General features: G+C 42.0%; 1 protein-coding gene across 1 annotated transcript in view; it reads left to right on the top strand.

Moving 5' to 3' along the window:
- Positions 1–1,515: 1,515 nt before the first annotated feature.
- LOC116946041 (uncharacterized) overlaps positions 1,516–16,515 on the top strand; it is a 47,701-nt gene continuing 32,701 nt past the window's right edge. The window contains exons 1-21 of the mRNA XM_032960862.2: positions 1,516–1,656; positions 1,833–1,920; positions 3,057–3,203; positions 4,202–4,395; positions 5,690–5,778; positions 5,898–6,025; positions 6,917–7,069; positions 7,429–7,634; positions 8,320–8,408; positions 8,895–9,022; positions 9,713–9,865; positions 10,235–10,440; positions 11,138–11,226; positions 11,713–11,840; positions 12,532–12,684; positions 13,055–13,260; positions 13,952–14,040; positions 14,160–14,287; positions 14,969–15,121; positions 15,486–15,691; positions 16,367–16,455. Coding sequence (XP_032816753.2) covers positions 3,105–3,203; positions 4,202–4,395; positions 5,690–5,778; positions 5,898–6,025; positions 6,917–7,069; positions 7,429–7,634; positions 8,320–8,408; positions 8,895–9,022; positions 9,713–9,865; positions 10,235–10,440; positions 11,138–11,226; positions 11,713–11,840; positions 12,532–12,684; positions 13,055–13,260; positions 13,952–14,040; positions 14,160–14,287; positions 14,969–15,121; positions 15,486–15,691; positions 16,367–16,455 — 2,686 coding nt within the window. The 5' untranslated portion in view covers positions 1,516–1,656; positions 1,833–1,920; positions 3,057–3,104. The remainder of the gene's footprint in view (positions 1,657–1,832; positions 1,921–3,056; positions 3,204–4,201; positions 4,396–5,689; positions 5,779–5,897; positions 6,026–6,916; positions 7,070–7,428; positions 7,635–8,319; positions 8,409–8,894; positions 9,023–9,712; positions 9,866–10,234; positions 10,441–11,137; positions 11,227–11,712; positions 11,841–12,531; positions 12,685–13,054; positions 13,261–13,951; positions 14,041–14,159; positions 14,288–14,968; positions 15,122–15,485; positions 15,692–16,366; positions 16,456–16,515) is intronic.

The following is a 16,515-nucleotide window of genomic DNA, read 5'->3' as shown; positions in this document are numbered from 1 at the left end:
TCAGCACGCTGCACTCACTACGAACCCCTGTGTCACAAATTCGCCAAAATGGTAAAGCCCTCACTTGCTCCCGGTCTTAAATAGAGCAGCAGGGTGACGTCATCATTTAACTCATTCATTCTTTACCATTCTGGCGAAATGCTGGATGTAATTACCAGCGAAACGTCGTACTCAAATTTTAAATGATGTTGATTCACTCTTCAACACACCGGTGGGCTAAAGTAGTGAACTATTTGTCCTTTGTAAACGTGACACATTTTTTACTGTTTGGCCGTGTCGGGTGGTGGAGGGTTACGACACATTTATAAATAACGCGATCTAACCCAAAAACCTTTATTATGAATCATATAGGTCGCGAAAGCCTACGTGTTAAACTTTAAAATGTTTCTTTTACATTGTTGTTATTATTGCCGTCTAATTTTGTGTTGTCTTTGTTCATATTGCAGAGTTTGGCAGGTATGTGATCTGCTTTTGTTATGTATTAAAACGCAGTCTACACATATCGATGTGCATGTCCTAAACATGTTTAAACGAAATGGCTAGTCCTTCGGGTCAGCATCTGGACATTTTAAATCTCAGCCAATTTCTATTGACGCATCTCTCGGTGCCGTTCTACGTTTCTCTGTGGTTGCCTCTTCTTCCATCCACCAATTATTTGTACTCCACACACATTTGCCTACTAATCTATCATGTTGGGCCAACAACGTTGGTCCAATGGCTTCAATCACGTGCTAATGTTTGCCCAACTTTGCATGTTGACTGGGAGGGCTGGTTGTGGCCTCCTTGGTACAGCGTTGTGTAATCCTCCTGCGTGGGATGTTGTGGTTGTGTCGTTCAGCCCCCCCCCCCTCCAATGGGCTTTCTGCTTGTGCCACCTCCTGTTTGGCACGATGTCGATGTTTTTTTTTTACTTATTACACGGATGATCTCGTTCAGCCAGTTTCCCCGGCTATTTGACACGGGAGAGATCTGCGTTGCGAGTCACAAATAAGAGTGCAATTATTACGCAAGCAAGAGGCGACGTGAAGTTAGGTACAGGTGCACGGACGCTCGATAGTTAAGTCTATCAGTGACACAAACATGTGCGATGTTCTGCTCCACCAGCTGGGAGCTTGATTCAAATAGTCAAGTTCAACAACAACAAAACATCTCCCAGAATGTGGAGCGAAACTGATTTTAATCGCAGGCACTGAGAACCTCTGATGTTGGCTGGCAAATGTTGTTGAAGTGTCTTTGTCGTGGTGTTTTTAGTTTTGTTGCGTTAATTTTAATAGTCACCCTACAAAGTCCTTCACGTGATGTGTTGTAAATATAAATGCGTCGTTAACCCGCCACCACCCCACACAGCCATTTAGTAAGGTTTGTCACGTAAACAAAACATGGCAATTTGTTACAAGTTCGGCACACTGGTGTGTTGGAAAATAAACCCACGACATTTACAATTCGAGTACGACGTTTTGCCAGTAATTACAGCGAGCATCATCAGGCCACAGCTGGGTCCGATGGTGGCGGGTTTAACGACACATTGATATTCATGCAATCAAACCCAAAAACCTCTTATGGATAACATTGCTCGCGAAAGCGTGTTAAAGTGACGTGTTGCCTTTTCCCTTTCCTATTCTCGCAAACAGTTGTCAACTGTACAGGTGTAAATGTGTAAGTGGTTTATTTTTTCTTTTAGCATTCAAGACATGCATGAACACAATTGTTTCGTGTTATATTTACAATACAACGTGCTAATTGCGATGCCGATATCAACGATGGAAATCGGTTTCAACGTTAACAATTGTTGTTGTCGCCGTGTGTGTGTGTGTCTATATGTATGTATAAAGGACTGAGCTGGGCAATGCGCTGTTGGGCGTAAATATCACCGCTGCACAGCTGGAAAATTTCACAGCAGAAGAGTTCGCCTGCTTGAACGTAAGTCCCAGGTGTTGTATTCGGAGAAGGTAAAAGGTGCAGCCACTGTAATTGCTTATACTCGGCGGCCCCTGCTGGCAGAAGGGCCTCCATGAGAGGGAGCTCGAGAGTAGCCCCTCTTAATGAGAGGGCTTTAGGCCTACTCTTCCACGATGGCCAGACGCCTCGTGAGAGGTGGGAGTAAACTGCACCTTACCCTACCTAACCCCCACCAGACGCAAACTGTCGATGGACCAGGTTGCGGCGTACCCATATATACTGCTGCTTGTACACAATGTAATGATATTTTACTTGTACGTCCATCTACGATGTATGCAAACAAAAAGTTGATGTTGTTTTTAAACTCCAATTGCAGTGATGTACAAAACACACGCAAAACAATGTCATCACATTCTTCAATAGCATTGCCCTAAAGAAGAACAAAATAACACGTAAAAAAATGTTTTCATTGTACTCTATATGATTTTCACTTTCGAGAGAAGAGTGAATTGATGAAAATAAGTTTTCGTTATTCGTAGCGAACCGTGCTAATTGCACACACAGGATGTGGTCAAGTAATCCCCGTGGCCTGCATGGCATGGGGAATCCCTCTTCCAGAAGTGGATTGACAGAAGGGCTGTACTTTAACAGTTCTACATTAAATTGTTAGCCAATATATAACCCACAATCCACCAAGATGCCACAAGGTATTAAATAAATATATATACCAGCCTTGCATCTGTATTTATTTTGCATTATCTGGTAGATCGCAGTTACTGAACACTTTCAAAGTGTTCATTCTCAGTTTGTCATCCAAATGTTAACCAATTTCATAGCGAAACAAATACAAATGAGTGCTCACTTACACACGTGGCCTCACAAGACATTAAATCTGGCTTGGGGCCAAGCAGGGCCAAGGGGCGGGACTAATTGTGTAGTCAATGCGCGCGACTTCAGTACAGTGTGAGGTCACGGTGTTATCTCCGCTCGTCTCGACTTGTCTATTGCGTGTGACACTCGTGTCACGGAGCGGCTACTGCAGTGGAAAATAATACAACCTGCTAGGCTGGCCTGGTACGGCTTGGCAGGGTTCGGTTGTGGGTGGGGCTGGCGGTAAAGAGATGTTTGATCGCACGTCGCTCGTGTTCGGTGTGCAGGATTCTACACTGTCCCTTATCCCGGCCGACCAGCTCGCTCAGCTCTACATGTCAAAGTTTCTAAACAGCACTATTGTCAGTCGATCGGTGACGCTCAACTTGAGAAATCTCACCCTGCTGGGCAACGTTCTGGATGGGATCAACAAGGTGTGTGGCCTCCACTCTGCACCCAATCTCCCCATGTTCCCCTGCTTGATGTGCACACACTGTTACTTCGCTTCATCGGTCCCATAACTGCGTCCGCCTGGTGGAAAAGGTTTCATCCATGATGGTGTCTACCTCTCCTCTCGCATCACACTCTACTCCCTTCCACACACTCCCCTACCTAACGCTCCACTCTCATCTCATTCCACTCCCCTTCACACACTCTCCTGCCTCTCCCCTCTCATCTCAACCTAAAACGGGTGGGAAAGTGCTGCACCCTACGATCATGTGGACCAGAGATCACTTAAGGCGTATACGAGTTATACGTATAAGAGTTATACGTATAAGAGTTAGGTCTGTGATGTCCACTTTTGTGGGACATTCTCTAACAGGCAGTGTGCACCTTTCTCTGTGAGGAATCTGAATGCATACTTTATCTCATTACATGATACCGAGCGGACAATTGAGATTAAATTGTGAGAAAATTTTAATGTAAAAATGTAAATACTTCTGTAGGAAATGGATATTCCACTGTGAATGCATTTTTTTTAGAAAATGTATATCTGTATGTGTGTATGGGTTTTGAGGAGCGAGAATCAGCGATGCAGCGGTCCAGACAATACCACCTGTTAATGTGCTCTGCCGGTCTGAAAAAGTGCTTGCTCTACATCGCTTGCCTTTGTATTTGTGCATATGTGTGCATGTGCATGCATATGCACGTGGAGAGTGGGTAGTATAGTGGTTGGTGCACTATGCTCTGAACCTGGCACCTTGAGTTCAATGCCCCGCCACAGCTAACATCTAAGCTTGTCCTGGTTCCCCCTGAGTTGCCTCAGCCCTAAACGAGTACCTGGTGCAGTGCGCAACCATCAGCAACACAACCGACTCGTACGCTGTACTGGCCTTCGTATGCATTGCTCGCGAACAGCACTTGCCCCAGCAGCCTGTGTAGGTTACACGGGGGAGCTTTGTCCGGTGTGTTTGCGTGTGTTTGCGCACAGACAATTTCAGCCGACGTGAGGACGGTCATGATGACCACCATCTGGGACACCCTGAAGCCGTCTCTTGCGACTTTGTCGGATGCCGAGGGAACAAAGTGGTTTCAAACGCGACTCGTCCCTTTTCTCCCGTCCATCACCGCGGTGGAGATAGCAGACATCCCCATCAACGTGTCCTGCGTCAACTTCATCACAATGTGCGTGCGCGCAAATAACAGCCCCGCGTCCGTTAACGGCAACATCCTCACGCACCAGATTCACAGCAAACATGCCTGTCGTTACTGGCACCGCGAAACGTGTCGCTCGGTGCTGTTTAAAGGCAGGAAAAGAGTGGAGAAATTAACATTCGTGACATTTAGTTGGCAATCCACTGCTGGATGAAGACTTCTTCGCGCTGTGTCAGCCATGGGGTTGTTTAGTGGACAGAACAGATTGGTGGCGTGTGTGTGTGTGTGGGGGGGTTGCCCAGCAATGGATAAGATATCACTGGCCACTGATGCTAGCCATGGCTGAGAGCATTTAACTCAGGTTACCAAGTTCATAGTGTGGTACACTAACCAGTGTGCCACAGCCACCCCACCGCTTACCAACCCCCCCCCCCCCCCACAAGGCATAAACATTATAATTAAAATCATATCGACGCGATGAAAATATTGGAGCTGGAGAATCTTGGATTGGATACTTTTGCAATGTGATCTGGATCACGGTCAGCTTGTGGTGATGGGCTCCCACTAAACCCAATCCGTGCACCCCTACGCATTACATTAATGCTCATTTAATATCTGCTAGAATTGTATACAATTAATGCTGTAAATTTCCCCGGTCACTGCATTGCGTGCTTTCAGATACGCTTCTGTGGCCGTCTGGAACACTCTTCCTTCTGATATGAGGAAGCTACTGGAGCTATGCACTTTTAAATCTAGATTGAAAACTACTTTCTTTAGAACGATTGTGTTGTCATCAGACGAAGAATCCATTCAGATCTCTCACGGTTGCAATGCAACGTTTTGTGTTGCAGAACAACCCACGAAAGCACATATCACAGAGCTACCTCTGAGATGCCTTCAAATGACTTCTAGTTCACACAGTAGAGGGCACCATTTCCCACCTGCTCTGCCAATGATAATGATATTCAAACGACTGTCAAGCTGATATTTAATTCTCACGAATTGGAATTAGACAACATTCGTTCAGAAACAAATATATTGTTATCAGTTGTTTTTGTACAGTGACTGGGCCGAGACCATCATCTCATTGCACTTGATAATCAAGTTTAATTACGAGCGACTGGCTGGATTTGATTCCCAGGATGTCAGCGATGTCGACTAAATCCTATCACATCTGAGCTATGCGGTCACCTCATGAAAATTAACTTCGTTTCATATTCACTATATATTTTTCAAAAGAGTGTAATATTTTTTTTGTCAAAACACAAACACAGTGTAAACGTATGCAACAAAGTATCGGTGTATCGTTGTTCTTGTTGCACAGGTCACAGAGTCTGAGTGGAGTTTATGGAACTATAAGTAAAGATATCCAACTTGCTGCACTGAATAAAATCAACAATTTCCTTGTCGCAGGTGGGTCAAATGCTTAATTTACATCTTTTAAAAATGAGCTGATACATCCATAACTTTTTGTACCACATTTTCCTGAAATGACAATGCTGAACCTGATGCCATCTTGACAATTCCCACAGATGTGACAATGATGAACAAGAACTGCACACAGAACATCAACAGCTCCACGCTGCTCAACACATATTTTGGAAAATTCAGTGCCCTTGCCAATTATTCTGACTTTGAAGTTTCCCCAGCTTTTAAAGGCGTAAGTAATGTAACACACCACATGCGTAAACCGTCCACATTCAAACAAAACTGATTTAATTCAATGTTAGCGTTAAGGAAAGTAACTATTTGCATTGTGGTTTTTGACTTTGGAAATGTGATGGATTTAATTTTTCAAACACGGCCCATTCTGTACATCGTAATAACGCCTACCAAAATAGGAAAATACCTGCAGACTTGTAACAAAGAAAAATAACATAATGCAAAGGTGTTCTCACAAACACCTCTAGTTTTAGTTGGTGGTCTAGACAAGGCTGAGAGCATTTTACATCAAGACTAGTGATCACATGATTTGCACTCAAGGTGGATACACCTTTACACGTTATTTGTTTTTGTTAATTGATCACAAGTTAATCACTCCACATGGAATGATCCCTCCTCCACCAAAACCTCCTCAATCCTGGGATTTGATGAATTTTCATCATTTTGGGAACAATTACAATTATTTAATACTCTTTGGTTCTTTCGGTAAAGTAACATAGGTATAAAATAAAATAAATCACGACGTTTCGGGCGCAACACAAGCGTTGGTCATCAGGTGTTGCGCCCGAAACGTCGTGATTTATTTTATTTTCTACCTACGTTACTTTACCGAAAGAACCAAAGAGTATGGATTACTGCAGTCACGAAAGTTTCAAATCAATTCTTTAATACTTTTTTTTCTTGTGGCATTTTGCTCCGTTAGTCATTTGGATTATTTTAATTTGAAGTCTTATTTTCCTCAACTGTTTCACATGCATAAAATCAACATTGGTGTATACATTTCATACAATTGTTGAAACTCGTAAAGTGTGAATTCTTGGACGTGTGACTTAAGCACGTATTGCGAGTGTGCAACTGATCTCCTTACGGTTTCTCCCAATGGCTCTAGGCTGAAGTCCTGAACCTTCTTACCCCTGCACAACTGGCGGACTACGCTGCCAAGCCCAACGTGCAGAATAACGCTACCCTGCTGTCAGCGATCTTCCTCAACATCAACGGCATCGACAACATGGCAACATTCGTGGATCGCTTTGACGTTGTGGTAAGTGCGTCAGGACGCGCGTTCGAATTATAGTGTGGTACTGTAGAAGCTGGACACACTGGCATTGTTGACCAGAGGTCACCAGTTTGACCCCCTGTTAAAGGTTGGTAATTTATTTGCTTATCTTGTAGTCCTATGATGGATTTCTTCCGTATATTAAGCTGAAGTACTTCATGTCATCGTCAAAGACTCCCCACTGATGAGCAAAATGACTCCCAGATTTTTTTTCGTTTCTGCTTTTCCACAGTTGTACCTGTCCAGTAGTGGCCTCCGAACTCTTTATAAGGCAGCGATGATGAGGAATGTGGCGAGTTGCTTTTACGTGAATTCAAGCGAGGCGTTGTTCTTGTCATCCACAGGCAAACAAGTCGTTTGAGGCCCCTGCCAGGGCCGTGGTGATGGCCGGCGTGTGGACAAAGCTGGGGCCTTCGCTGGCCGCTATGCCCGACGCGGATGTGTCCACGTGGTTCAATCAAAGGCTGTCCCCCCTCATACTGCCGGGCATCACTGCTGAGATGGTGGCCAATATTACCACGGGACTCAACTGCACTGCGTTTGTGAGCATGTGAGTGTTCTATGCGTCACGCAGTCACTATTTTCGCAAGGTGGCATATTCATGGATCATTGTGTTAGCTGTGAATTTGGGTTGGACCGCATGTTATCCGACTTTTCAACACCATGTGCTGGCCACTTTTTCAGGAACTTAACGGAACATGTCATATTGTCTTGATAATTTTTATCGTAGAAATTAAAAGATCCTTCATAACAGATTGAGGGTGGTATTCCAAGATGTTTGGCAGTTCTAATGGCTCAAGCGTTTTCATACAATGTTCTTTACATTTTGCATAACTAGAATATATTTTGTATCAGTGTGCACATTCGCTGTGAAACTGTTTAACAGCGTACATTAATGCATCAGTACTCTATGAAATAGCATTGACAGAACAAAGTGGCATCTGAACCATCACAGGATGCCCATTCAACAGAGCCTAACAGCTTATTGGGCACTTCCTGCTGAGATGAATGAAATAAATTTTGATTTCTTACCTAAAAATAACATACAGTACGTCATTATATTTCCGTTAAAATATAAGAAATCAATATAAATGTAGATTACATTTCGCTCATCTCCATCTGTGTAACGTCTACATAAATACACAACATAACATTTTCCTTCATATTTGATTCAATTACTTGACTATTTTATAATCTTAAACAAAATATTCTTGCGTGTTGTTCTTGTTGCACAGCTCGCAGAGTCTGAGTGGAGTTTATGGAACTATAAGTAAAGATATCCAACTTGCTGCACTGAATAAAATCAACAATTTCCTTGTCGCAGGTGGGTCAAATGCTTAATTTACATCTTTTAAAAATGAGCTGATACATCCATGACTATTACACGCTTTCTTTTCACTCACTGTCTGTTGTTGTTGTATCCTCAAATCTTGTAACTCAATTTTAAACCACTTTCCAATGTGGTATCGACTGCAAACTTGGTATACTTATGTCATACTGATGACAATTCTATATTCCATCATAAAAAAATAGATATTTTTCAACAATCTTTTGTATATGTTATGTTTCGGCTTGGGTCTAATTGTCCACGATCAACTCACGTTGGCTGTAATTGCCCACGGTCCCCTTACGTTGTGGCAAGCTTCGGTGACACTTCCTGGAGTCGTGGAGTTCTGCCATTACTAGTACGGTACATTTCATAACAGCGTTTTTAAAAAAAGTTTTTTTAGAAATATTACTTATTTATACTGTACCTCATTTCAATGAAATTACAACAATGAACCCGATGCCATCTTGTGAATTCCCACAGATGTGACAATGATGAACAAGAACTGCACACAGAACATCAACAGCTCCACGCTGCTCAACACATATTTTGGAAAATTCAGTGCCCTTGCCAATTATTCTGACTTTGAAGTTTTCCCAGCTTTTAAAGGCGTAAGTAATGTCACACACAACATGCGTAAACCGTCCACGTGTTGAAACAAAACCGATTTCATTCAATGTTAGCGTTAAGCAAAGGAACTATTTGCATGATTGTTCTTGACTTTGGGAATGTGATGAGTTACATTTTTCAAACGCAGATCTTTTGTGTACATCGTGATAACAACTATCAAAATAGGAAAATACCTGCAGACTTGTAACAAAGAAAAAAACATAATGCAAAGGTGTTCTCACAAACACCTCTAGTTTTAGTTGGTGGTCTAGACAAGGCTGAGAGCATTTTACATTAAAACTAGTGATCACGTGACTTGCACTCGGTGGATACACCTTTACACGTTTCTTTTGTTTGTTAATTGATAGCAAGTTAATCACTCCACATGGAATGATCCCTCCTCCACCAAAACCTCCTCAATTCTGGGATTTGATTAATTTTCATCATTTTTGGAACAAGTTACACTTCTTTAATCATCTTTTTTCTCGCGGCATTTCGCTCAGTCAGTCATTTTGATTTTTTAATTTCAAGTCTAATTTTCCTAAATGGTTTCATTTGCATAAAATCAACATTGGTGTATACATTTCATACAATTGTTGAAACTCGTAAAGTGTGAATTCTTGGACGTGTGACTTAAGCACGTAGTGCGAGTGTGAAACTGATCTCCTTACGGTTTCTCCCAATGGCTCTAGGCTGAAGTCCTGAACCTTCTTTCCCCTGCACAACTGGCGGAATACGCTGCCAAGCCCAACGTGCAGAATAACGTTACCCTGCTGTCAGCGATCTTCCCCAACATCAACAGCATCGACAACATGGCAACATTCGTGGATCGCTTTGACGTTGTGGTAAGTGCGTCAGGACGCGCGTTAGAATTATAGTGTGGTACTGTAGAAGCTGGACACACTGGCATTGTTGACCAGAGGTCACCAGTTTGACCCCCGGTTGAAACACAATTAAAGGTTGGTAATTTATTTGCTTATCTTGTAGTCCTCTCATGGATTTCTTCCGTATATTAAGCTGAAGTACTTCATGTCATCGTCAAAGACTCCCCACTGATGAGCAAAATGACTCCCAGATTTTTTTCGTTTCTGCTTTTCCACAGCTGTACCTGTCCAGTAGTGGCCTCCAAACTCTTTATAAGGCAGCGATGATGAGGAATGTGGCGAGTTGTTTTTACGTGAATTCAAGCGAGGCGTTGTTCTTGTCAACCACAGGCAAACAAGTCGTTTGAGGCCCCTGCCCAGGCCGCGGTGATGGCCGGCGTGTGGACAAAGCTGGGGCCTTCGCTGGCCGCTATGCCCGACGCGGATGTGTCCACGTGGTTCAATCAAAGGCTGTCCCCTCTCATCCTGCCGGGCATCACTGCTGAGATGGTGGCCAATATTACCACGGGACTCAACTGCACTGCGTTTGCGAGCATGTGAGTGTCCTATGTGTCACGCAGTCACTTGTTTCGCAAGGTGGCATATTCATGGATCATTGTGTTAGCTGTGAATTTGGGTTGGACCGTATGTGGTTCGGAATGATGTCCGACGTTTCAACACCATGTGCTGGCCGCTTTTTCAGGAACTTAACGGAACATCTCATATTGTCTTGAAAATTTTTATCGCAGAAATTAAAAGATCCTTCATAACAGATTGAGGGTGGTTTTCCAAGATGTTTGGCAGTTCTAATGGCTCACGCGTTTTCATACAATGTTCTTTACATTTTGCATAACTGGAATATATTTTGTATCAGTGTGCACATTCGCTGTGAAATTGTTTAATAGCATACATTAATGCATCAGTACTCTATGAAATAGCATTGACAGAACAAAGTGGCATCTGAACCATCACAGGATGCCCATTAAACAGAGCCTAACAGCTTATTGGGCACTTCCTGCTGAGATGAATAAAAAAAATTCAGATTTCTTACCTAAAAAGAACATACAGTACGTCATTAGATTTCCATTAAAATATGAGAAATCAATATAAATGTAGATTACATTTCGCTCATCTCCATCTGTGTAACGTCTACATAAATACACAACATAACATTTTCCTTCATATTTGATTCAATTACTTGACTATTTTATAATCTTAAACAAAATATTCTTGCGTGTTGTTCTTGTTGCACAGCTCGCAGAGTCTGAGTGGAGTTTATGGAACTATAAGTAAAGATATCCAACTTGCTGCACTGAATAAAATCAACAATTTCCTTGTCGCAGGTGGGTCAAATGCTTAATTTACATCTTTTAAAAATGAGCTGATACATCCATGACTATTACACGCTTTCTTTTCACTCACTGTCTGTTGTTGTTGTATCCTCAAATCTTGTAACTCAATTTTAAACCACTTTCCAATGTGGTATCGACTGCAAACTTGGTATACTTATGTCATACTGATGACAATTCTATATTCCATCATAAAAAAATAGATATTTTTCAACAATCTTTTGTATATGTTATGTTTCGGCTTGGGTCTAATTGTCCACGATCAACTCACGTTGGCTGTAATTGCCCACGGTCCCCTTACGTTGTGGCAAGCTTCGGTGACACTTCCTGGAGTCGTGGAGTTCTGCCATTACTAGTACGGTACATTTCATAACAGCGTGTTTAAAAAAAGTTTTTTTAGAAATATTACTTATTTATACTGTACCTCATTTCAATGAAATTACAACAATGAACCCGATGCCATCTTGTGAATTCCCACAGATGTGACAATGATGAACAAGAACTGCACACAGAACATCAACAGCTCCACGCTGCTCAACACATATTTTGGAAAATTCAGTGCCCTTGCCAATTATTCTGACTTTGAAGTTTTCCCAGCTTTTAAAGGCGTAAGTAATGTCACACACAACATGCGTAAACCATCCACGTGTTGAAACAAAACCGATTTCATTCAATGTTAGCGTTAAGCAAAGGAACTATTTGCATGATTGTTCTTGACTTTGGGAATGTGATGAGTTACATTTTTCAAACGCAGATCTTTTGTGTACATCGTGATAACAACTATCAAAATAGGAAAATACCTGCAGACTTGTAACAAAGAAAAAACACATAATGCAAAGGTGTTCTCACAAACACCTCTAGTTTTAGTTGGTGGTCTAGACAAGGCTGAGAGCATTTTACATTAAAACTAGTGATCACATGACTTGCACTCGGTGGATACACCTTTACACGTTTCTTTTGTTTGTTAATTGATAGCAAGTTAATCACTCCACATGGAATGATCCCTCCTCCACCAAAACCTCCTCAATTCTGGGATTTGATTAATTTTCATCATTTTGGAACAAGTCACACTTCTTTAATCATCTTTTTTCTCGCGGCATTTCGCTCAGTCAGTCATTTTGATTGTTTTAATTTAATGTCTAATTTTCCTAAATTGTTTCACTTGCATAAAATCAACATTGGTGTATACATTTCATACAATTTTTGAAACTCGTAAAGTGTGAATTCTTGGACGTGTGACTTAAGCACGTAGTGCGAGTGTGCAACTGATCTCCTTACGGTCTCTCCCAATGGCTCTAGGCTGAAGTCCTGAACCTTCTTTCCCCTGCACAACTGGCGGACTACGCTGCCAAGCCCAACGTGCAGAATAACGCTACCCTGCTGTCAGCGATCTTCCCCAACATTAACGGCATCGACAACATGGCAACATTCGTGGATCGCTTTGACGTTGTGGTAAGTGCGTCAGGACGCGCGTTCGAATTATAGTGTGGTACTGTAGAAGCTGGACACACTGGCATTGTTGCCCAGAGGTCACCAGTTTGACCCCCTGTTGAAACACGATTAAAGGTTGGTAATTTATTTGCTTATCTTGTAGTCCTCTGATGGATTTATTCCGTATATTAAGCTGAAGTATTTCATGTCATCGTCAAAGACTCCCCACTAATGAGCAAAATGACTCCCAGATTTTTTTTCGTTTCTGCTTTTCCACAGCTGTACCTGTCCAGTAGTGGCCTCCAAACTCTTTATAAGGCAGCGATGATGAGGAATGTGGCGAGTTGTTTTTACGTGAATTCAAGCGTGGCGTTGTTCTTGTCACCCACAGGCAAACAAGTCGTTTGAGGCCCCTGCCAGGGCCGTGGTGATGGCCGGTGTGTGGACAAAGCTGGGGCCTTCGCTGTCCGCTATGCCTGACGCCGATGTGTCCACGTGGTTCAATCAAAGGCTGTCCCCTCTCATCCTGCCGGGCATCACCGCTGGCATGGTGGGCAACATTTCCACGGGACTCAACTGCACTGCGTTTACAAGCATGTGAGTGTCTTATGTGCTATGCAGTCACTTGTGTGGCAAGGTGGAATATTAATGGATCATTGTGTTAGCTCTGTCATGTGAATCTGGGTTGGACCTCTTGTTGTTTGCAAGGATGTCCGACGTTTCAACACCACGTGCTGGCAGCTTCTTCAGGAACTGCATGGAGCATCTCAAATTCTCATAAAAATTAACACAGTAATTAAAAACAATTATTATTGACAGACCAAGGATGATGTTCCAAGATGGTAGTGAGTGTCAATGGCTCGCATGTTTTCATATCATGTTCTCTGCATTTTGCATAACTTTAAAATATTTTGTATCAATGTGAAAATTTTCTGTGAAACTGTATTATTGCATATGTTAATGCATCAGTACTCTCTGAAATAGCATTCGCAGCACAAGGTAGCATCTGTACCATCACAGGGTGCCCATTAAACAGAGTCTAACAGCTTTTTGGGCACTTCCTGCTGAGATGAATAAATGCATATTGATTGCTCACCCATAAAGAACATACAGTACGTTTTCATATTGACATTAAAATATAAGAAATCAATATAAATGTAGATTACATTTCGCTCATCTCCATCTGTGTCACACCTTTAAATAAATATACGATGTAAAATTTTGTTTAATTTGCCCGTGTTTTATCGTCTAAGTCAAAATATTCTTGCTTGTTGTTCTTGTTGCACAGCTCGCAGAGTCTGAGTGGAGTTTATGGAACTATAAGTAAAGATACCCAACTTGCTGCACTGAATAAAATCAACAATTTCCTTGTCGCAGGTGGGTCAAATGCTTCATTTACATCTTTTAAAAATGAGCTGAAACGACCATGACTTTTTGTACCGCATTATCCTGAAATGACAATACTGAACCCGATGCCATCTTGACAATTCCCACAGATGTGACAATGATGAACAAGAACTGCACACAGAACATCAACAGCTCCACGCTGCTCAACACATATTTTGGAAAATTCAGTGCCCTTGCCAATTATTCTGACTTTGAAGTTTTCCCAGCTTTTAAAGGCGTAAGTAATGTCACACACCGCATGTGTAAACCGTCCACGTGTTCAAACAAAAGCGATTTCATTCAATGTCAGCGTTAAGGAAAGTAACTATTTGCATTGTGGTTTTTGACTTTGGAAATGTGGTGGATTTAATTTTTCAAACACAGCCCATTCTGTACATCGTAAGAACGCCTATCAAAATAGGAAAATACCTGCAGACTTGTAACAAAGAAAAATAACATAATGCAAATGTATTTTCACAAACACCTCTTTTTTTAGTTGGTGGTCTAGACAAGGCTGAGAGCATTTCACATTAAATCTAGTGATCACATGACTTGCACTCAAGGTGGATACACCTTTACACGTTATTTGTTTTTGTTAATTGATTGCAATTTAATCACTCCGTATGGAATGATCTCTCCTCCAATGCAACCTCCTCAATCCTGGGATTTGATGAATTTTCATCATTTTGGGAACAAGTAACAATTCTTTAATATTTGTTTTGTTTTCTCATGGCATTTCGCTCCATCAGTAATGGTGATTGTTTTAATTTAAAGTCTAATTTTCCTCAAGTGCTTTATTTGCATTAAAGCAACATTGCCGCATACATTTAATACAATTGGTGAAACTCGTATAGTGTGACTTAAGTACGTAGTGCGAGTGTGCAACTGATCTCCTTACGGTTTCTCCCAATGGCTCTAGGCTGAAGTCCTGAACCTTCTTTCCCCTGCACAACTGGCGGACTACGCTGCCAAGCCCAACGTGCAGAATAACGTTACTCTGCTGTCAGCGATCTTCCCCAACATCAACAGTATCGATAACATGGCAACATTCGTGGATCGCTTTGACGTTGTGGTAAGTGCGTCAGGACGCGCGTTCGAATTATAGTGTGATACTGTTGGACACACTGGCATTGTTGACCAGAGGTCACCAGTTTGACCCCCGGTTGAAACACAATTAAAGGTTGGTAATTTATTTGCTTATCTTGTAGTCCTCTGATGGATTTCTCCTGTATATTAGGCCGAAGCATTTCATGTCATCGTCAAAGACTCCCCACTGATGAGCAAAATGACTCCCAGATTTTTTTTCATTCCTGCTTTTCCACAGCTGTACCTGTCCAGTAGTGGCCTCTGAACTCTTTATAAGGCAGCAATGATGAGGAATGTGGCGAGTTATTTTTACGTGAATTCAAGCGAGGCGTTGTTCTTGTCATCCACAGGCAAACAAGTCGTTTGAGGCCCCTGCCAGGGCCGTGGTGATGGCCAGTGTGTGGACAAAGCTGGGGCCTTCGCTGGCCGCTATGCCCGACGCGGATGTGTCCACGTGGTTCAATCAAAGGCTGTCCCCCCTCATCCTTCCGGGCATCACTGCTGAGATGGTGGCCAATATTACCACGGGACTCAACTGCACTGCGTTTGCGAGCATGTGAGCGTTCTATGCGTTACGCAGTCACTTGTTTCGCAAGGTGGCATATTCATGGATCATTGTGTTAGCTCTGTCATGTGAATTTGGGTTGGACCGCATGTTGTTCGGAATGATGTCCGACGTTTCAACACCACGTGCTGGCTGCTTTTTCAGGAACTTAACGGAACATCTCATATTGTCTTTAAATTTTTTTATCGCAGAAATTAAAAGATCCTTCATAACAGATTGAGGGTGGTATTCCAAGATGTTTGGCAGTTCTAATGGCTCACGCATTTTCATGCAATGTTCATTATATTTTGCATAACTTTAGAATCTTTTGTATCAGTGTGCACATTAGCTGTGAAACTGTATTATAGCGTACATTAATGCATCAGTACTCTATGAAATAGCATTCACAGAACAAAGTGGCATCTGAACCATCACAGGGTGCCCATTCAACAGAGCCTAACAGCTTATTGGGCACTTCCTGCTGAGATGAATAAAATAAATATAGATTTCTTACCTAAAAAGAACATACAGTACGTCATTATATTTCCTATAAGATATAAGAAATCAATATCTGTGTAACGTCTACATAAATACACAACGTAACATTTTACTTCATATTTGATTCAATTACTTGACTATTTGATAATCTAAGTCAAAATACTCTTGCTTGTTGTTCTTGTTGTACAGCTCTCAGAGTCTGAGTGGAGTTTATGGAACTATAAGTAAAGATATCCAACTTGCTGCACTGAATAAAATCAACAATTTCCTTGTCGCAGGTGGGTCAAATGCTTAATTTACATCCTTTAAAAATGAGCTGATACATCCATGACTTTTTG

Source organism: Petromyzon marinus, chromosome 26 (genome assembly GCF_048934315.1).
Source record: "Petromyzon marinus isolate PM22_M1 ecotype Great Lakes invasive population chromosome 26, UKy_Petmar_22M1.pri1.0, whole genome shotgun sequence".
NCBI lineage: Eukaryota > Metazoa > Chordata > Hyperoartia > Petromyzontiformes > Petromyzontidae > Petromyzon > Petromyzon marinus.
This window is presented reverse-complemented; position numbering and strand designations above follow the sequence as displayed.